At 38.9% G+C, this 17,604-nt stretch overlaps 1 protein-coding gene and 1 pseudogene across 1 annotated transcript; both read left to right on the forward strand.

The window, feature by feature from the left end:
• Window positions 1-2,803: 2,803 nt before the first annotated feature.
• Window positions 2,804-13,420, forward strand: LOC128264283 (uncharacterized; annotated as a pseudogene).
• A 2,449-nt stretch (window positions 13,421-15,869) lies between these two features.
• On the forward strand, window positions 15,870-16,732 carry LOC128264306 (E3 ubiquitin-protein ligase PPP1R11). The gene has a single exon (XM_052999721.1). The coding sequence runs from the start codon at window positions 15,977-15,979 to the stop codon at window positions 16,553-16,555; it is 579 nt and encodes a 192-aa protein (XP_052855681.1). The 5' UTR covers window positions 15,870-15,976; the 3' UTR covers window positions 16,556-16,732.
• The last annotated feature ends 872 nt before the right edge of the window (window positions 16,733-17,604 follow it).

A 17,604-nucleotide genomic window follows, 5' to 3' on the forward strand; every position in this document is an offset into this window, starting at 1 on the left:
GGGCACAATGGCAAAAATCTCACACTCGACCGCAAATTGAATTTAAAATGAGATCCGAATATGCACGTGTACAGTGTGTTTCGGGAGTGTAAGGCGGTGGCAGGTCGGACATTCCTCAGCCCATGTCATGCTTGCGAACTACACTCCACAAAAGGGGGGAGAGCAAGATTCAAAGCGCTCTAAAGTCCTTTTATTTGCTTTGTTTGCTTAGTTATTGTTTTCAAGCATGACAAGCTTTAAAAATAATAAGAACTTAAGTAACATATTTTGTTTTTGTTTTAAGCAAACTTTAGAAACTTTATATTTGCAATTTAAAATATTGAAAAGGCATTCTCGACACAAATAAATTGCAGACCATTATTTGTTTTTCGTTCGTTATTTCCCCTTGGGCCCTACACATCTTAGTCGGCAACGGTGTTTAAATATAATGTATTTTCTTGATGTAACACAAAAGCCCGCATATCTCTACTAAATGTACCATTTACTGCCGCAAATCGCTTACTAAAATTTGCAAACTTTTCCTCATTTTCCGCCTCTTTTTTTCAGGTAAGCCCACGTGAATTTTCCCCCCCGGAGCATCATCAATTTATGCGCCCAAATGTAATGATGTGTATGTAAGTGAAAAGACGATTTTCTTATTGATTAAATTACACACACATGAGCACACACACTGGAAAGAATATATATGTAGGTATATATATTGGTTCCCCAGGGGCGATAAATTTCGGAAAAATCTATATCTGTAAATGCGATTTCGGTTTGTTGGTTATTATACTTTGATGGCCATTGGATTTGGCCAAAATGGGCATATTCGATTTGGTTTTTTGGCCTAACTTTGTACAATCCCAACACAATTTGCGAGAGAAGAGTTCACAGAGTGAGTGCAATTTTTTATCCCCAAATTATGGGCAGTAAAAAAAGACACTCGCATTGCATAAACGATTTCTACACACAATAAAACGGATTATTTGAAGCGATAGTTAATTCGTGATAAACACCATAAAGAAGATAACCCTGCGAGAGAGCTACAAAAAAATCAGTAAAATATCCGTTTGACCTCAGTTCAAGCATTTCTCCTTTGAACATTTTTAGTGCACATAAGAGGGATGTGAAGTTTTGGTATTTAACAAAAGTTTTTTATTGAAATGTGCATTTAACATATTTTTATAATATAAATGTAATTGTAATAAAGTTTTTAAAAGTACATTATTAAGAGGGGAATAAAGAGGCTAATTGGAATCTTGATTAATTTGTTTTTATTTTTTTATTTTTTTACAAACATTTTATCTAACTTAGCTTGATACAGCATTTAATACTCCCATCTTATATATATTTAAAAATCTCTAGCGGAATAGATTTTACAAGGGACAATACTTTTATTTATTTTTTATTTTATCTTGTTGTATTGTTGTTGTATTATTTTCCTTATTTTACGTTCATGTCTTTAAGATTTGTGAGCTGTAAGGAATCTTCTTTTGCAGTTTTTGCTCATCCCCAGTTTGGGCCTTATTAATCTCACAATTCGTTATGGACACGATTCCATTGCCGCCACTTAATTAATCCTGTCACACACTGCCGGGGCATCTCTCTCCGTCTCTTTCCCCCGCATCTGGCCCTCTCACTCCAGCTGTAGTGTTCACCTTCGTTGACCGCATGCGGTGCTTGAATTTTATGTGTGGCGCATGTAAGTATGCTACGCCATTTGGCCCATGAATTTAGCTAAGGAGATTTTCCTTTACCCCGCAGCCAAAAGGAAAACTCCCATCCTTGCACGCCCCTGTTGAGGACACGCCAAATAGTTTTGATGCCCATTTAATAAAATTTTCTATCTATTTTCCTGTCTCAGCTCGACGACTTCTCCTTGAATTCGTTTTGTCATTTATAGTGTTTTGCCCACACTCGCACACATACACACATACTCACACACACCGACACATTCTTTCGAATTGGCCACGCCCCCATTGGTGACTTCGAAAAACACCTCCCCACCTCCCACAACGCCCCATCGTCCCAGCTTTTCCTCGACTTCCTTCTCCGAAGCCGGAAAGTGAAAAATCCCAAACGGAAATACATTCATTTGCTTGTTTTACTTTTCCAATTTCAATGCCGGAGGTTTGTCTGTCCCTCTCTTTCTCACTCACATCGTTACACATGTAGGCGAGTGGGCGGTAGGCGGTAGGTGATGGGGGTGGGGCGTGGTCCGGGGACCTCGTGCCGCAGTCACGTTTAAAACATTAAAGTTAGATTTATGACTTTTCGGGTTATAAAATGACTTTAGATTGATTCCCGTCACATGATGACAGTTTTTCGTTTTTCATTCGCCAAACCAGTGAAGGACTTTTCCCACTTCCGACCCCATTTTCCCAGGAGGTCCTGCTGCGCGAGGTCCTGGGCACCATGTGTAGACAATGAATTCTTAAGTTGTTCATAAGTTAAGGGATCGGAAGAATTTTTTGCCCCGTGCAAGTGGGGATAACTTGAGAAGCGAGGCGTTTTCCCCGAGTTTCTATGGGTTTTTTTTATCTTATTTATTATATTATAAAAATAAAATCTTATATTTACCAGCCTAACTTAGACTAGCATTTAGAATTTATTTTATTTATACCTTTTAGATTTTCAGCTGCATTGTTTTTAAAGGAATTTCATTTATTTAAGCATATGATCTAAGGACATAGCTTATGTTCATTTCACTTACGTGTGCTAATTATTATTTTTTTTTATAAAATAAACACCATTTAAAACGTTAGCCACACTAATTCTCCTAATTTTCCAGAAACCCAAGTGAATTGGCATTATTCTAATAGCTCGTTGACTGAAAAACCAAAAGCGCCTCTTAGCGCGCACTAATGTTAATTTAACATTTTGGCCTAATCAAAGGCCATTTTTAATTAGCCGCCGTCCATTTGCACACTTTTCCCCGCTGATCTGCGTGGATTTTCCGCTAACCTCAAATGCTGATGAAGAAATGCCATGACAGAGTTGCATTTCCGATGGAAACCCCCTTTGGAAAATGAAACGGGGCCATCGTGCATTCATTAGCGTGTCGTTGGGATCTGCTCTCCACTTTTCATCTTCTCTCTCTCTACGGGCAAAATGGAAAAGTGGGAAAAAGGAAAATCAGTGGCAACCGGACTACGATAGAGTTATCAAACGTAGCCACAGCGAACTATTAATGAAGGTGGCGGTGTTGGGTGGGTGGAAAGTGTTGGGAAAAGGCGGAAAATGGTGGGTGGGGAGAGGGGTATGGGTTACACTTTACGTGCCACTGCACACATTGTGGCAAAAAGAGAGGGAATAGATGCACAGAGCGAGAGGGAGCGGGATAGATTTGAAGCGCTAATTACGTGGTCATTAATTGCGCTAATTATTTTTCATTTTGCCCTATTTTCCCACCACCTCCACCCGTTACCCTGCTCTTTTCAATTTCCATCCATTTCCATTTTTGCGTCATTTGCATTCCGTTTGTTCCTTGTCTCCAGATTCTCCATTATGTTGTCCTGTTTTTTTTTCGCCTTGGCATTTTCAATTTGCAGCCAGTTATTTCCAGAGGTGGGGATACAAATGCAAAACAGAAAAAAAAACAAGAGAAAAGAAAATGCAGGGCAGGTGACTTTTCCTCTGTTCCATTCCATTGCATTTCTCGTTTTATCGCAAGTTTTGATCCGCTTCACTTTTTCAATGTTGTTGCCCCATAGACAAATATTTGATTACCACTCTATTTCCTTTCGTTCCTTCATTCGGTTTCCATTAGTCTCTGTTCCGTTTTTCTATTTTATCAAGTTTTTTTCCCCCCGTATTTCAATCCGTTCTTCTTCGAAATGTCGGACATCTTTAACATTATTTTCTCAAAAATGTTATAGTTTTCCATTTGCTTTCAGTTGTTTTATTTCCTTATAATTTGGACTCAAAACTGTATTAATATCTTCTTTTATGATTCTCAAATTTATACATTCCATTTGTATTCTCAAATTATTTTGTTATTATCTAATGATATAATTTTTCATTTCGTTAGGTCTTCTATTCATATGTTTTTTTGCCCTCGTTATTGAAAGAATACATTTCAATACTCTTTTTATTTTTTATATTTATTTTTCTTTTATGCGTAAAACGTGAATGCATAAATTTTTAATGTATAACTAATTGTTCCATTTTCACTCTCGGCAAATCCCATTAATTTCAGTTGAATATTTTAAAATAAATTGTTTCATTTCCGTTGAATTCCCAACAGGTATTTTCTACTTCGACTATTTTTCCCCCACTGCGTTTTCCGCTGGCTTTTCCTTTTCAACCTTCCTCATTCCTCCTCTTGTTGTTTTTTGCTTGTTGTTGTTGTTATTCAGATTTTTTCATTACGTCCATTTTCTTATGCACATTTCTGTAATAAGAAAATGCGCATGAGGTAATTTTCCTGGCTATTTGCAGCATTCTACAAATTGGGCACACCGAAGTGGGTGGTTGGGGGGACGTGGGAAAATGCTGCGAGGGGGTGGGAAAATGCGGAACAAGCAACTGGATGGTTTGGGGTAAGCCGCAAGTGACCGACATTTTGTGTCATCGTCGAGCAGAAATGAAAATGGCTAAAACCGTGGCAGAAGATGAACACGCTGCTCTGCTGCTGCTGCTGCTGCGCCCATAAGGGGGCGGGGTAGGGCGGGTGGTGAGTAGAAAAGCTGGGGGCGTGGCATCCGCCTGGGGGGTCGGCGGAAAAGCGCCAGGGAATCGGTTGTCGGTGTCACTGGTAATTTGATGAAAATGATGCCACCGCTGCTGCTCCATTTTACACTTGGCGCTAATTGAAAGTTTCATCAGCGGGAACGAACTGGGAATGGTGAAAAGGGGGCGCGGCATTTGGAAAATGGAAAACGAGGCAAAAAATAAAACCAGAGCAACGAGCATGGGATTTCCTTTGAATGCCGGATGATCAAAGGGGATAATTGAAGGAGATTAAAGCGGATTAATTAGATGATGAGATAATGAAGAGTTAAGGTGACTTGCATATTCCACAAATCAACAGGGATTTGTCGAGCTAAATACGAGATAAAACTAATAATTGCAATTAGTGAACAGAAAATTGTGAAATCAATTGAAAGGGGTATGGGAAAATTGGTTCTTGGTGTTATGGCATTTACATTGTGATTCAAAATTATTAGTAACTATGCAACCTTTTGAAAATGAGTGCACAGTACATTAAAAATACAAAGAAAAACCACTTAATATCCAATAAGTAACCAAAAAACAAATTTGACCCAAATATGTTGAGTTGTTTTAAGACAAATTACAGGATTGGGACATTTTAGCACATATGTTTCCAAAGTCATTTTCTTGGCACCCATTTAGGGTCTTAAGTTATCCGCAAAAGTTTTTGCCACGGGATTCCGGTTTGTCTAATGAAATAAATGCGAACTAATTATTTATTTAGATCTCGCTCCCTCGCTCGCAGTTTGCTCAGCCATTCAGTGAAGAGGGGAAAACTTTTCATTTCGGCTATCGGCACAAAAAGGCCAGCGGAAATGCTGAAAAGCCGGCGAAAACAATTTTCGGGGCACTCACAAGAGGGCGTCGTCGTCATCGTCATCGTCATCGTCATCGTCATGGAATGTTTCAACAGTTTACACAAAACTTGAAATTAATCAGAAAATTGTTTGGCCAGTCCAAACTGCAATTTGCAGTTTTTGCGGGCCGCCAAGTTGAGGGCAAATATATATGATGGCGCACTGTTATGATGGCCAAAAGGACCAGCAGGACACAATCTGTGACACACCAGTGCGGGGAGTGCTCCTCCAGCAGAACCCCTTTCCTTCGCCGCCTTTGTTTGTTTAAAGCCCAAACAATCGAAAGAGAAGGATTTGGTGGGATGCCATGCCCGGGACTTGGGCGGGCACGTATCTAATTTATGCCATCTAAACAAAATACAAACAACAAGGGACCAACACAAAAGTTTTCCCAGCCACCAGGACATGTGTGTGTGCGTGTGGGTGTGTGGGTGTGTGGGTGCTGCCTGATTTTGCTATCTATAAAACGCTTTTCCACCACGTCTCCTTGCAAAAGTGTTTTGTCCAACTTTTGTCTTTGAGCTCCATTCCCGGCTTTATGAATTGTATCTTTTACGGTTCTGGTTTCTGGCTGGCTGCCGTAAATAGCCCGATATGATTGTTTGTCTGTCTCCCGATATTAAATACAAATATATAACTATATCTATGTCTATATCTATGCATGCATATATATATATATATATATATATATATATATATATATATATATATATATATATATTTCGGAGGAGCCAAAGGCGAAACAGAGACATAAACGGACAGTTGAGAATTATTGCCGATAAAGTTCGGATTGGAAGGGACGAACGCAGACGCCGTGACTTGGACAGATTGAACATGTCGCCGCTTTTCCTCTTTGCCGGCAAAACGGTTACGCTCCAGTGTCCTTTATATATGTTTTATTTATTTTCGTTAAGTTTTCCCGGCCTGGCGAGGCGTGTAATTTGAAACATGCCACTCGACGGTCGCCGACGCCCATGGAAAAAGGGGTAAGATGCTAATTCCTACGGGAACCCACGAATATATATGTATAATTCCATTGCGAAGTGGCCATATCTTGTTATAATTTTTTTCAATGGTTTTTGGTCTTAACATTTATCAACTTAAGTGAATGACTATGGATGGCTAGCAATACTTAAAGGATCAGAAGTTGAATCTTGCTACAGCGGGATCTTGTTAAAGTCTTAGACTCTTTGGAGTGCAGTTTTGGGTCACCAGCCCTAAAATCATTCAAATATTTTTAAAAACTAAGCATACAAATGGGTTGAAAAGTGATCAGCGTTAAATTCTCGAGTTTTCAAACCCGTAATTAAAAAATCGAGTTTTAGTATCAGTAAGAGCAGCTTTATGTGTGCAAAAAATAATACAGCATTGTTGGCAAACACACTTATTTTTATACCCATAGATTTATTTTAACAATTTTTCTCTTTTATACTCTTTTCTTTCCTGACATGTTCAGTCTTATGGATTTTGCCACACTTTAAACTTTTTAGCCCACACTTTGCATTTCATTTCTGTGGAACTCCTTGGGCATACGTATCTCCAATATCCAGCATATTTCCCATGTGTGTGTGGCTGGGTAAATATTATTTGACAACATTTGGCTTTGCAAAAAGCCAAACGGCAAACGGGAGCAGATGTGGCAATGCTATATCCTCATGTCCCTACCTACTCGCTTGTGGATCTGTGTGTGTGTGGGTGTGTACTTAAGCATGTGTCAAGTGGCCATTGTCGCAAAAAAAAAGGAGAAAAAGTGCAGGAGAAATGCAAGAAAAACTCTACGCAAACTTTGCATATTCGACAGTGCTTGCATTAATCAAAATGTTAAATACGGAATTGGAATTGAAATTGAAATTGATTTTCCAGCAAAAGGGCAAATCCTCAATATTATGCCCTTTTCTTTTGCGTCCCCCAAGTGGCAGCTGCAACATCATTTATACTTCGTTGCAACACCTGACAGAGGGACACATTTTTTTTTCCCCTGGACACGGTCGAGGGAGTTCCTGCAACCAGGACTCAACTCCATCTGCACAAAGTTTGACTCGTGGAGCACTGCAACAGCAATCGTTTATCGCCCCACGCGAACATTGATTGGCAAGCTGACTTCGAATTTGGCATTTTGCTTGCTTTCTTTGCTTTAACCCAACTTGCTGTTCGATTGGAATCGAGTTTTATTAGCCCAAAAGGTGAGGGAATATGGCAAAAGTGTGCGGCTGACAGCCAGAAAACGCTTGGGGACTGACAAAAAGTTGAACGTTTTTGCTGGGTGAAAACAAATATTCAGAAATAAGCAAAATGGGAAATTGTATGAAATATTATATGGGGTACACAAATGAAAAAACTTAATATTTCGCTTAATCAAAAGGGAAAGATTTAAACAAGTTCTCAGTCCATTTACAATACCTAAGGCTTGTCAATTATAAAAACACGAAAAAACCATATTTAAAACCATATATAAGTTTTTACTATGTGGTCTAATTTAATACTTATTTATGTACTTTTAAATTATGTTGCGTGCTATTTATAGTTATTTATTTATTATTTAAAATTCTTTGGCTTGCTAAATACTGGACTAAGTTTTTTAAGCAGCATTATTATATACCAAGATAGCGTTCTGTTTTCGAAATGAATTGTTAATAATTTCTGTTATAGATTCTTACATATTATTTTTAAGCTTTGAATTTAAATGTTAATCGTTTAGTTATACCGTGCAACAAATTCTTAAAACTGTAATGAGGATTTTTGTCTTAATTATATTGCATTCATTAATTTTAATTAGGAAAAACCCTTTTGGATTTAATAGTTAAAACTGGTGGATGAAAGAAACAGCATTTTTGCCATCCTTACATCCCTGCGACGCACTGTACCCCGTGCTTCCATATCGTTTATACATCTGGCCATAAAAAAATTGGTGTCGAGAGGTGGTTTTGTCGATTGTCGAGAGGTTCGTCTTACCGCTCGTCTCTTTCTTGCTGGTAATGCGCTAATTAAAATGCCTGAGCTCTAGGAAAAGCCGAGCATTTTCCTGGCTCTCAGCTGCAATGGAATGCAACTTGGCGCTTAAGTGGGAATGTGTGTATGTCTGTATGTGTGTATGTGTGTCTATATGCGAGGCGTTTCTCCTGGGAAATGGGAAGAAAAGTGCAAGGGGCTTAGGGTCCAGGGGATAAGCTTTTTGACTTGCCACTTATTAACTTGCCAAGCAATTATGGCCTGAAGATGGAGCCGAGAAAAGATTTCAGGTCGTTGGACCAGACTCCGGACCCCGGACCCCAAACCCCTTTCCTTTCAGCCTCGATTCGCTATCCTTATCCTTATCCTTATCCTGCCGATGCTTTCTCTGTAATTGCTCGGTGCCCGGAGAAATTCCAAGGGACAGAAGGAGCAGGAAGTCCTCGCCCGTGTGTGTGCTCCTAATAGGTAACAACTTTCCAAAAGGCAGAAAACGTCCGACCATCTCCATGGATCCACTTCGTCCTCTCGCCCCCCTTTTCTCTGACTGACTGACTGACTGTCATTATCTGCATCAGCACGCGTAAACTTCGTTTGCACTAACGCAAAAAAAAAAATGAAAAAAAAACACATAAGAAAATAGAAAAAAAAATTATAAGAACACAAAAAAAATAAATGGGTGAGAAATGCTGGAAAAGAGGTAACTGCTGGCGGAACAAGAAGTCATTTCTTTTAAGCTCAGCGGAGGCACTTTGCTAGGTGCATTTGAACTCGCCACCTTTTGCCAGCACACACAGTGGGGCAAAAAACTAAAAACTGAACCGAAAAATGCTCAACAAGAAGACCATCTCAACGACATACATTTTTTTTACATTAAGTTATAATAGTCAACAAGTTTGAATCTGTTTAAATTTCATTTTATTCAAAATCGAACTACACATTTTCTGTTAACTTTAATTCAAAAGTTAAATTATTTTTGCTTTAACCATATATTTAATCAATTTGTAATATAACTTTTATTAAGAAGTATATCTTTAGAAACTAAATGTTGTATATTCTTATCCCATTTAGTCAAGAAATTACAATTCAAACAAAAAAACAATAAAGTGCAAAGAAATCAAAACACTATTTTTTAATTTTAACCAAAATTTTATTTTGTTGTCTATATTTCGATCTTCTCTATTTTTCTCTTTAATTTTCTACCTGTGCTTTAATTTCCTAAAGCTCCTTTTATATCTCCATGTTTTCTTTCAAAAAAAAAAAAAAAAAAAAATCGTTTAATTTTGGTTTCCTCAAGTTTAATGTTTTTATTTCTTGTATTACTTACTGCTGCCTCTTGCCATTTTGTTGTTGGTTACTTATTTATGCATGTAACATAGCATACACTTACCTACTTACCCTCTTCCATCTCCTCGGAGTCCGCTTTTCGTTACATTTTTGGTTTCATTTCATTTCCTCGGCTTACTTTCTTCCTTCCTTCACGATGCGTTTTCCCCTCTCGCCACTGGCGCAATTCTAATGGGAATTTACAGTTTTTCACCAAAAAGCGAGCTTTTCCTGCTGCTTTTCGCCAGCGCTGTTTCTTGCATAAAATGAATGTATTGCATTTTTTCACCCCCATTTTTTTGTGTTCGCTGCTTTATGGCTGGACACAGAATTGCTGCCTCAGCAGTAGAACAGCACTAAGTACACTGAGCGAAAATAAAAGCATGGCAATCCATCAGAAGTAAGCATTTTTAAGGATCTTCTAAGGACTGTCTATAATTTTTATAACATTAACATAAGCATTTCCTAACTGTTATATACTGCATGGTCTCACTCAAGAGTGTGACCAGCTGGACAATAGAAGCAAGATCTTATAAGTGACACAAAGTAAGAGTGCTTTCAAAACTAGAATGTTGTTAGGCATCTATTTTAGTGTTTCTTTTATGAAATAAATTAAAATAATAGTTTTTCTTCTTGTGTAGAGGCAGCAGCTTCAGTTACTACTACTCCAGTTGAAAGTTGCCGCTGTCTTGGGCTTGGCTTTTTATGTCCATTGCTCCACTCTCCAGTGGAGCACAATAGAAAATCGCGAAAGCAACATGAAAATTTATGATGCATTTCTTTTGCTGCCCCTTCACCCCTTCCCCTTTCCCCTTTCCCCTTTCCCATTACCATTTGTCCTTTATTTTTTCCATAGTACAGTGCTCCCTCGCTTAACTCGTTTCTGTCGCGTCTCAGGCTTTCATATTATTGCAAACTTGAGTGAAATTTATATAATTGTAATGGAATTTATATTAGAGTTTTTGCGTTGCTGCACTAAGGGCAACTGACAAATGGTTGGATGCAGCCCAACGACCTCCCACCCTATAGGGAATACCATTGTCAACGGCTTCATCGCCATCGCCATCGCCATCGTCTTGGTCCCGTTTTCCTCCTCGTTGTCGTTTTCCTATTTATTTTGTTTACATTTTGCTCGGCCAGATGGCAGAAAATCTGTGACACAGATTCCGTTTTATTTATTTCGATTACTTAAGCTCAAGAATCATAAAAATAGTTTGAGTGAGCCAAGGAATGAGACGGAAGTGGAAGAAGAGACAGAAATTAGCTGGAGCTTTAGCTCGGACAAATAAAAGAAACTGAAAGGATGTGAAAGGGCGAAAGGAAGTCTCAACTTTCAACAGCAAACTTATTTGATTGAGAGCAGTGCAAAATTGACATTTATTGTGGAGATAAAAAATAAGTAGGGAAGTGAGCTTGAAACGTCGAATTAAGATGTTGAAAGTGAGCTTAAGTGGCAGCAAATGTAAATGGTCAAGAGGTAACAAAAGTCTTGCGAGTACGACTTACGATATTATGTCCATCTGGGATGTTCAGTATAAAAAATGTAACAGTAAATGATAATAGCATTTGAACTAAAATCTTAAAAGTGAATTGATTAGGTGAATATAAATAAACCAGATGATTTAAATACGTTTACTATTTAAGATAAATATTTAAATTATCTAATTTCTTATAAAATATAACAAAAAACGGACTACAATAGGCGAATCTCCAACCTTTTTAGCCTGCCTGAAAAATCCTCAAATATGATGAAAGTTATAGATTGACAGATAAAAAAAACCCAGGGCAAAAAAAAAAAGAAATGGATACAAAAGACGTTTGGGAATCACAAGTGAGGAGTAGTCTTTCTGATGCTTTCCCTTTTTTTTTTTGTTGTCGTTGTTTGTGGATGCTGAATAATGCGGAGAGGAAAAGTGTGGAAAAATGCGAGCAAATAGTTTTCCGCTTGCCGCCGCATACAATGGATTTGGCGAGGGTGGATTAAAGGCGGCAGCGTGTTCTTTATCAATTTTATCTGTGAAATATATTTCCGAAACATTTGCCATTATATTTGCATTAGTAGCCACAGCTTCCGCTTCCCTTTGCCGCCTAACTATTAGATGTGGCCCAATCCCGAAGCCTTGCCCCCTTTTTTTTGTGGTTCTAAGTAAGTGTGCATTCCTACACTAAGAAAAACCACCCCTCGAATACCGTTTTGAATGGGAAATTATTCAAAATAAATAAAAATTTCAAAACCAAACAAGAAAATAGATTGGATTCTTAATTTTTGAAAAAAGAGCTTCAATAAGGCGCATGGTCACACTGTACAAATGTGACCAGCTGACATTAAAACAATCGAAAACAATTTAGTTGTACGATCGGCTCTTTTTTTAAAAAGTTACAAATTCATATCACGTTTTAATCTTGAAGTTCGTTAAAAATGTTTTATGTGTAGGTTTGTCGTGTTGGGCAGTTTGACGCCAATGAAAAGGAAAAAAAGGCAAAGCCTAAGCATCCAAAGAGCTATCCTCGCACTCCAAACCACATATATATTCTATATATGTATATAAAGATGTGGTCTATTCCCTGGCGGAAACTGCTTATCACACATTTCCACACAGCCACGCCAAATCACACACACAAACCGAAACCAAATACAATACAGGAATGCCAAAAAAAAAAAAAGAAATGTACTATAGTGGGAAAAAAGGGGAAATGGGGAGTGGACTAGTAAAGTAATAGCATAAAGAATGATGCGTAGACATGATTTCCGTGCGGTTGATTTCGCTCTCTGGCTCCCTTTTTACCGGCACACTGCTTTCGATGCAAGGCGGAAATTGTTAAATGGAAATTTCCATAAATTTCGAACAGCATGGGGTGGCATCCCCACGGATCGGTTTCAGATGAGGAACACGAGCTGCAAATAAGGTTATGCTTTGATTATCTCAAAAATGCAGCTCTGCTTCTGTAGGACTGTTTTTTTTAATCAAGTAGTAAAACGCTTTCTTTTAGGAATTGTATCAATTTATTTTAATTGCATATTTTTACTTCCCACAAATAGTTGTTTTAATAAATTGATATAAATAATGAGGTAGATTTGACTAAAAGAATGGTTGCATGGTCACACCGCTGCAGAAGTGTGACCAACGGAACTTAAAATCACTTAATTTTCTTAAAGTTACCCAAATAAACATTACCGAACTTTAATATCGTACTTCTATTCAAGGTTCCTTTTGTATTTCAAAGAACTCCCTACATCTCCATATTTTGTTGGATTCTTCTACTCAGGATTCTTTTCCTCTGCGTTCCTTTTTCATTCATTTTCTTTGTTCCCTTAGCTATTTTTTTGCCATTTTTCTAAGAGCTTAAGTTCCACTGCTTTTAAAGGGACTTCCTGCTGTGAAACTATGTGCTTGGGGATTTAGTTCCTGGTACCTTTTTGTGCGTTATCTGCATGATTTTGCATTCCCAGGAAGAGGAGTGCCGAGCGGCGATAGAGAGTCGTGGATAAAGGGAGGAAGGGAGGCTGGGCTGCCTGAAGTAGAAGTAGCATGTAATTCATCTTATTCCCCAAAGACAACCACACCAGCGACAAAGGAGACACGGACGCTTGAGCTTACAATTCCGGTGGGTAAATTGCTCGCGCAGATGGGGATGCAGGAAAGTCCGGAGGAAAACCAAGGGAAAACCGGAGACGGGAGGCAGTCGAAGGCGTTGCTGTCGTCGCGTTTTGTGCGTGTCTCCATTGGGACATAAATGCCATTTGTGTGATGGGGCAGATTCAGGCCAGGCACGCGCCTCATTACGTACCACCCACCTCCTCCTCCCCCTCCAATCCCAATCTCCTTTTGACGCATAAAATGCGTAATGAATTTTAGATTTCATTTCAATGGCACACAGAAAGAAGTTATGGCCGTAGGCGCTCGAGGATTTGCTTTGCCTTGGACACAACGCCTCCGCTTTTCCGCCATGTCGCCCACCGGAAACACTTATTTGCCCGTTAAGTGCGTGAAGAGCAGCCGCCAAAGTGTTTAGTCCAATGGCCTGCAAATAGTTTTAGGTGATTCAGCAACTGGGTGTCGCAGAAAGTACCTAAAAAAGGAATCAGGCGGCCCTTAAGCGGTTAAGGGAAACTGAATAAGGACTTTTTCCTTTGAACTTAACGAATCTCTATTGCGAAGAAAAATTATAATTAACGATAATTATTTTATTTTATTAGTCTTAATGATGATTAATTTATATAGTTTTTGTTATTAACAATTTCTATAGCTTTCACAAAGGTGAAACTAAACTATTTTTTTTTTGGAGCTTAAAAATGTACTTATCAGATTCTAATTTTAACAAGAGGCTACTTCTAAAAGCTTGTGATATTTTTCTATTTTAATCTGCATTAAAATTGACCATTCAGTTTCATTAATTGCTTAGTTTCCAAGAACTTGCAAAAACTGCACTTTTGAAGCCCTATTAATTTACCAAGACAAATCTGATTTTGAAATAGCTTACCCTTAGAGGATTTCAATTATTGAATTATCTGTATTTCGTAATAGGTTATCGAGGTCAGATTGAGTTTTTTGCTGAGTTGTCTAGATTAATGCAGTCAATCTAAAGACAATAGTTAATGTAAAATGAAATGAAAATATTGGGAACGAGTAAGAAATTCTGACAAACTTTTATGTATGCAAATATCGTTACTATTTCAAATAGAATCACTTGATTAAAGCAAGATTTTTGCCAAAAAAACAAATTTGTCACCTCGAACTTCGCCTGTGCATTGCACTTGAACCCCGGCCACGCCCTATTTCCGCCCGGGAGGGCGTCGGAAAACGGAACTAAGCAAACAGCATTGAGCATAATTTTTCATTCAGGTTCGTTGGCTGGGCTCACTTCGCATTTTGGACGCTGCGGCTTTTTATTTTATTATCTGCTGCAGAGCAGACAAAACCCCCCCTTTTACCATGTTATTTTCCACTGCAAACATAATTTTTCTTGCTTCTCATGCCAGATAAACGCAGACAAGAAGTAAAATACACGAGGCCACCAAAAAATAAAGGAAAAATTAGTCAAAATAGAAAAAAAAAAAAAGGAAAAAGCCGAAAGCCAAGAAAATGAAAACGAAGCTGGCAAAAAGTTCTTTAACCCCACACAGCAGCCATCATATTATTTTCAACATTTATTTGCCATGCGTAAATAAAAAAAAATATATACATATATATACATATATATATATATTATACATAGTAGGAGGGCGAATTTTTTGTGCAATTTTCAAAGGCAAAAGTAAAGTAAAATGGAAAATGGCTTTTCCAAGCCGCCCTCCCATTTTCCACCCAGTCTACCAATAATAAATGCAAAACTGCAGCGGGCAAGGAGAATTGCATTTTAGGTAAACATAGAGCCAGGCAAAGGAGCTGCTGTGGGATTTGGGAAAGTGTGGAGGGAAAATGGGGTGGAAAACTGGGTGGAAAACTGGGTGGTGGGGCTGGAGAGCTGCGAGTTAAATGGGGCGGGGGGCACTGCGGGGTTAAGGCGTGTCCTGGCTCTTGTCCAATTGACGTAAATCGTGCACAAGTTTTGGCAGCCAAAATGACTGCGGCTAAAGCTGGAGACGAGACAGCCAGAAGGAGAGGGGTAGAACATGAGAGGAAGCGAGAGAAAGAGAGATAGGGAGAGATGGGTAGACAGTGGCAGAAAGAGAGGGAAAGAAAGGGCAAGAGGTCAGCAAACTTGGTGGCTTACAGGCAGCCTCAATCTCAACACAGCCATCGATTCAGTTATTTCTTAAGTTTTAACTTAAATAACGTCTTCAATTATTCCCATTGATGTGAAGTAATACAGTTCTAAAATAGGTTCTAAGAATCTACCTTATTTTTTGTCCAAGAAAATAATGCAAGACTTCCGAATATTTCAAATTAAATTGACTATAACCTTTCAAAGGAGTATTCATTTAAATAAGTTTAAAATGGCCCACATTGTTCCTCCAATAACTCAATTTATTATTTATAACTTTAACAACCTTATACCACATATGGCGATGATATAAACTTCATTTTCTACTGATTTTAAAAGGACTTCCTGTTCAAGACAGATCAGATCCAGAAATTTAATTTTGGAAAAGTTTTCTAAAGTCCAAAAAATTCCACAAAGCACCTCCAATCCCCTTGTTTTCCACTATGGATCAGCAAAAGACTAAGGTATCGACTATCGATACTGAGACGGAGCCGTGGACGACCGGAAAAGCCGCGAAGACGACCAGGAAAGAGGCCGATTCCGGATTCAGTTCGGCGGATAGCACCGATTCTGTGCACCAAGTGACGGGCACTCACTGCCAGCTCCGCCTCCGATTGGCACAAAAGGAGCCGACGGCAAAGCGCGTCGGCTTCCATTCCGGCGTTATCGATAACGAGCACATGAATCGGCGCAAATCGAAGTGCTGCTGCATTTATCGAAAGCCGCATCCCTTTGGCGAGAGCTCGTCCTCCACGGATGACGAGTGCGAACACTGTTTTGGCCATCCCGAAGTAAAAGCCCGCAATCGTCTGGAAAAGCAGCGGAGAAAAATGCAACAATCCTGCTGCTGCTGCTGTTGCTGTTGCTGTTGCTGCGACAATCATCGTCATCAGCATCAGGACAATCGGAGTAATCGGCTGCCTATCGAAGGAATCGCAGGGGAAAAGGACAATAAGCAGGCGGAGGAGGAACAAAAATCGGTGATCAATGAATCAGGTGGGGGGGAGCTCAACAAAAAGTAGGCTATTAGTTATTTGTCGCCGATTTATTTCTGTAAAGCTCAAAATAACAAACCTTTTATCACTCGAAATTAAAATTTATGTATTACCATTACCCGTGATTAACAGAAAATATAACCAAAGATGGGTTATCAATTTTTAAAAATATCACATACTTTGATTTGCCATAAAATTTATAAATAAAATTGCCACAATACTTTTCTGTTACAATTAAAGATTTTTTATTTTAGTATAAAAAATGATTTTTATCAATTCTACATGTTTATCATTTGTATAATATTTGTGGTCTACCAATATTAAGTAAGAAAGCAAATCTAATCTTTTTGGACCGTTTTCCAACTAAATTACTTTCTTTCCTCCACACTTTCAGTGTTTCTCTAGCAGTTTTCAAAGCCAAAGAAAAGCCGAAGAAAACCAGCCTAGGAAATGCTATTCTGTTCCTGTCACTCATCGGGCAGAAAACCGCAAAAAAATGTCAAACGCCCCGCCCATTTAAGCAGTCACGCCGTCTTCTACATAGAGTGTGGGGTGGCGGGGGGAGGTGTTTTCCATGGAGGGAGAGGGGGGGGCTTCAACATGTTTACGCCCCAGAATTCTTTGCCTCCCAAAGAACCACCATCGTGTGTCTATTGATTGATTATGCGAACTGTCTGCGCGAACTTGTAACTAGATTAATGAACTTTTTGCCGTGGATGCAGTGCATCACAGATGCTTGTGGAAAACCCCCTTTGAAAAACTACCACCCATACCCCACCTGCCACCGAGGGAAAACCCTGTTGAAAGCCCCGCTCTATTTGTGATCCGTCCCTGTGTTGGGTGAAGGGAAAATTTAAGTTGCCAGCGAAGTGAATGTAGAGCTCGATGAAGCGGGCGGAAAATGGGAAATGGAAAGGCTGCGGTGCTGATGGGCTTGTGGCTGTCGCCCTGCCCTCCTAATTCCAAATGCGTTGCAACTCCAGTTTAAATTGAAATATCAGATGCAGATCTGTTAGGCTTATTTAAAAATTGAATTTTCATATACTCATACGCCGTGTGTACATTAAAATAGAAAC

The sequence above is a fragment of the Drosophila gunungcola genome, unplaced genomic scaffold (assembly GCF_025200985.1).
Source record: "Drosophila gunungcola strain Sukarami unplaced genomic scaffold, Dgunungcola_SK_2 000064F, whole genome shotgun sequence".
Classification (NCBI taxonomy): Eukaryota; Metazoa; Arthropoda; class Insecta; order Diptera; family Drosophilidae; genus Drosophila; species Drosophila gunungcola.

What these genes read in the sequence shown, in the direction of transcription:
- LOC128264306 (XM_052999721.1), top strand. Translation starts at nt 15,977, where the DNA reads ATGGATCAGCAAAAGACTAAGGTATCGACTATCGATACTGAGACGGAG.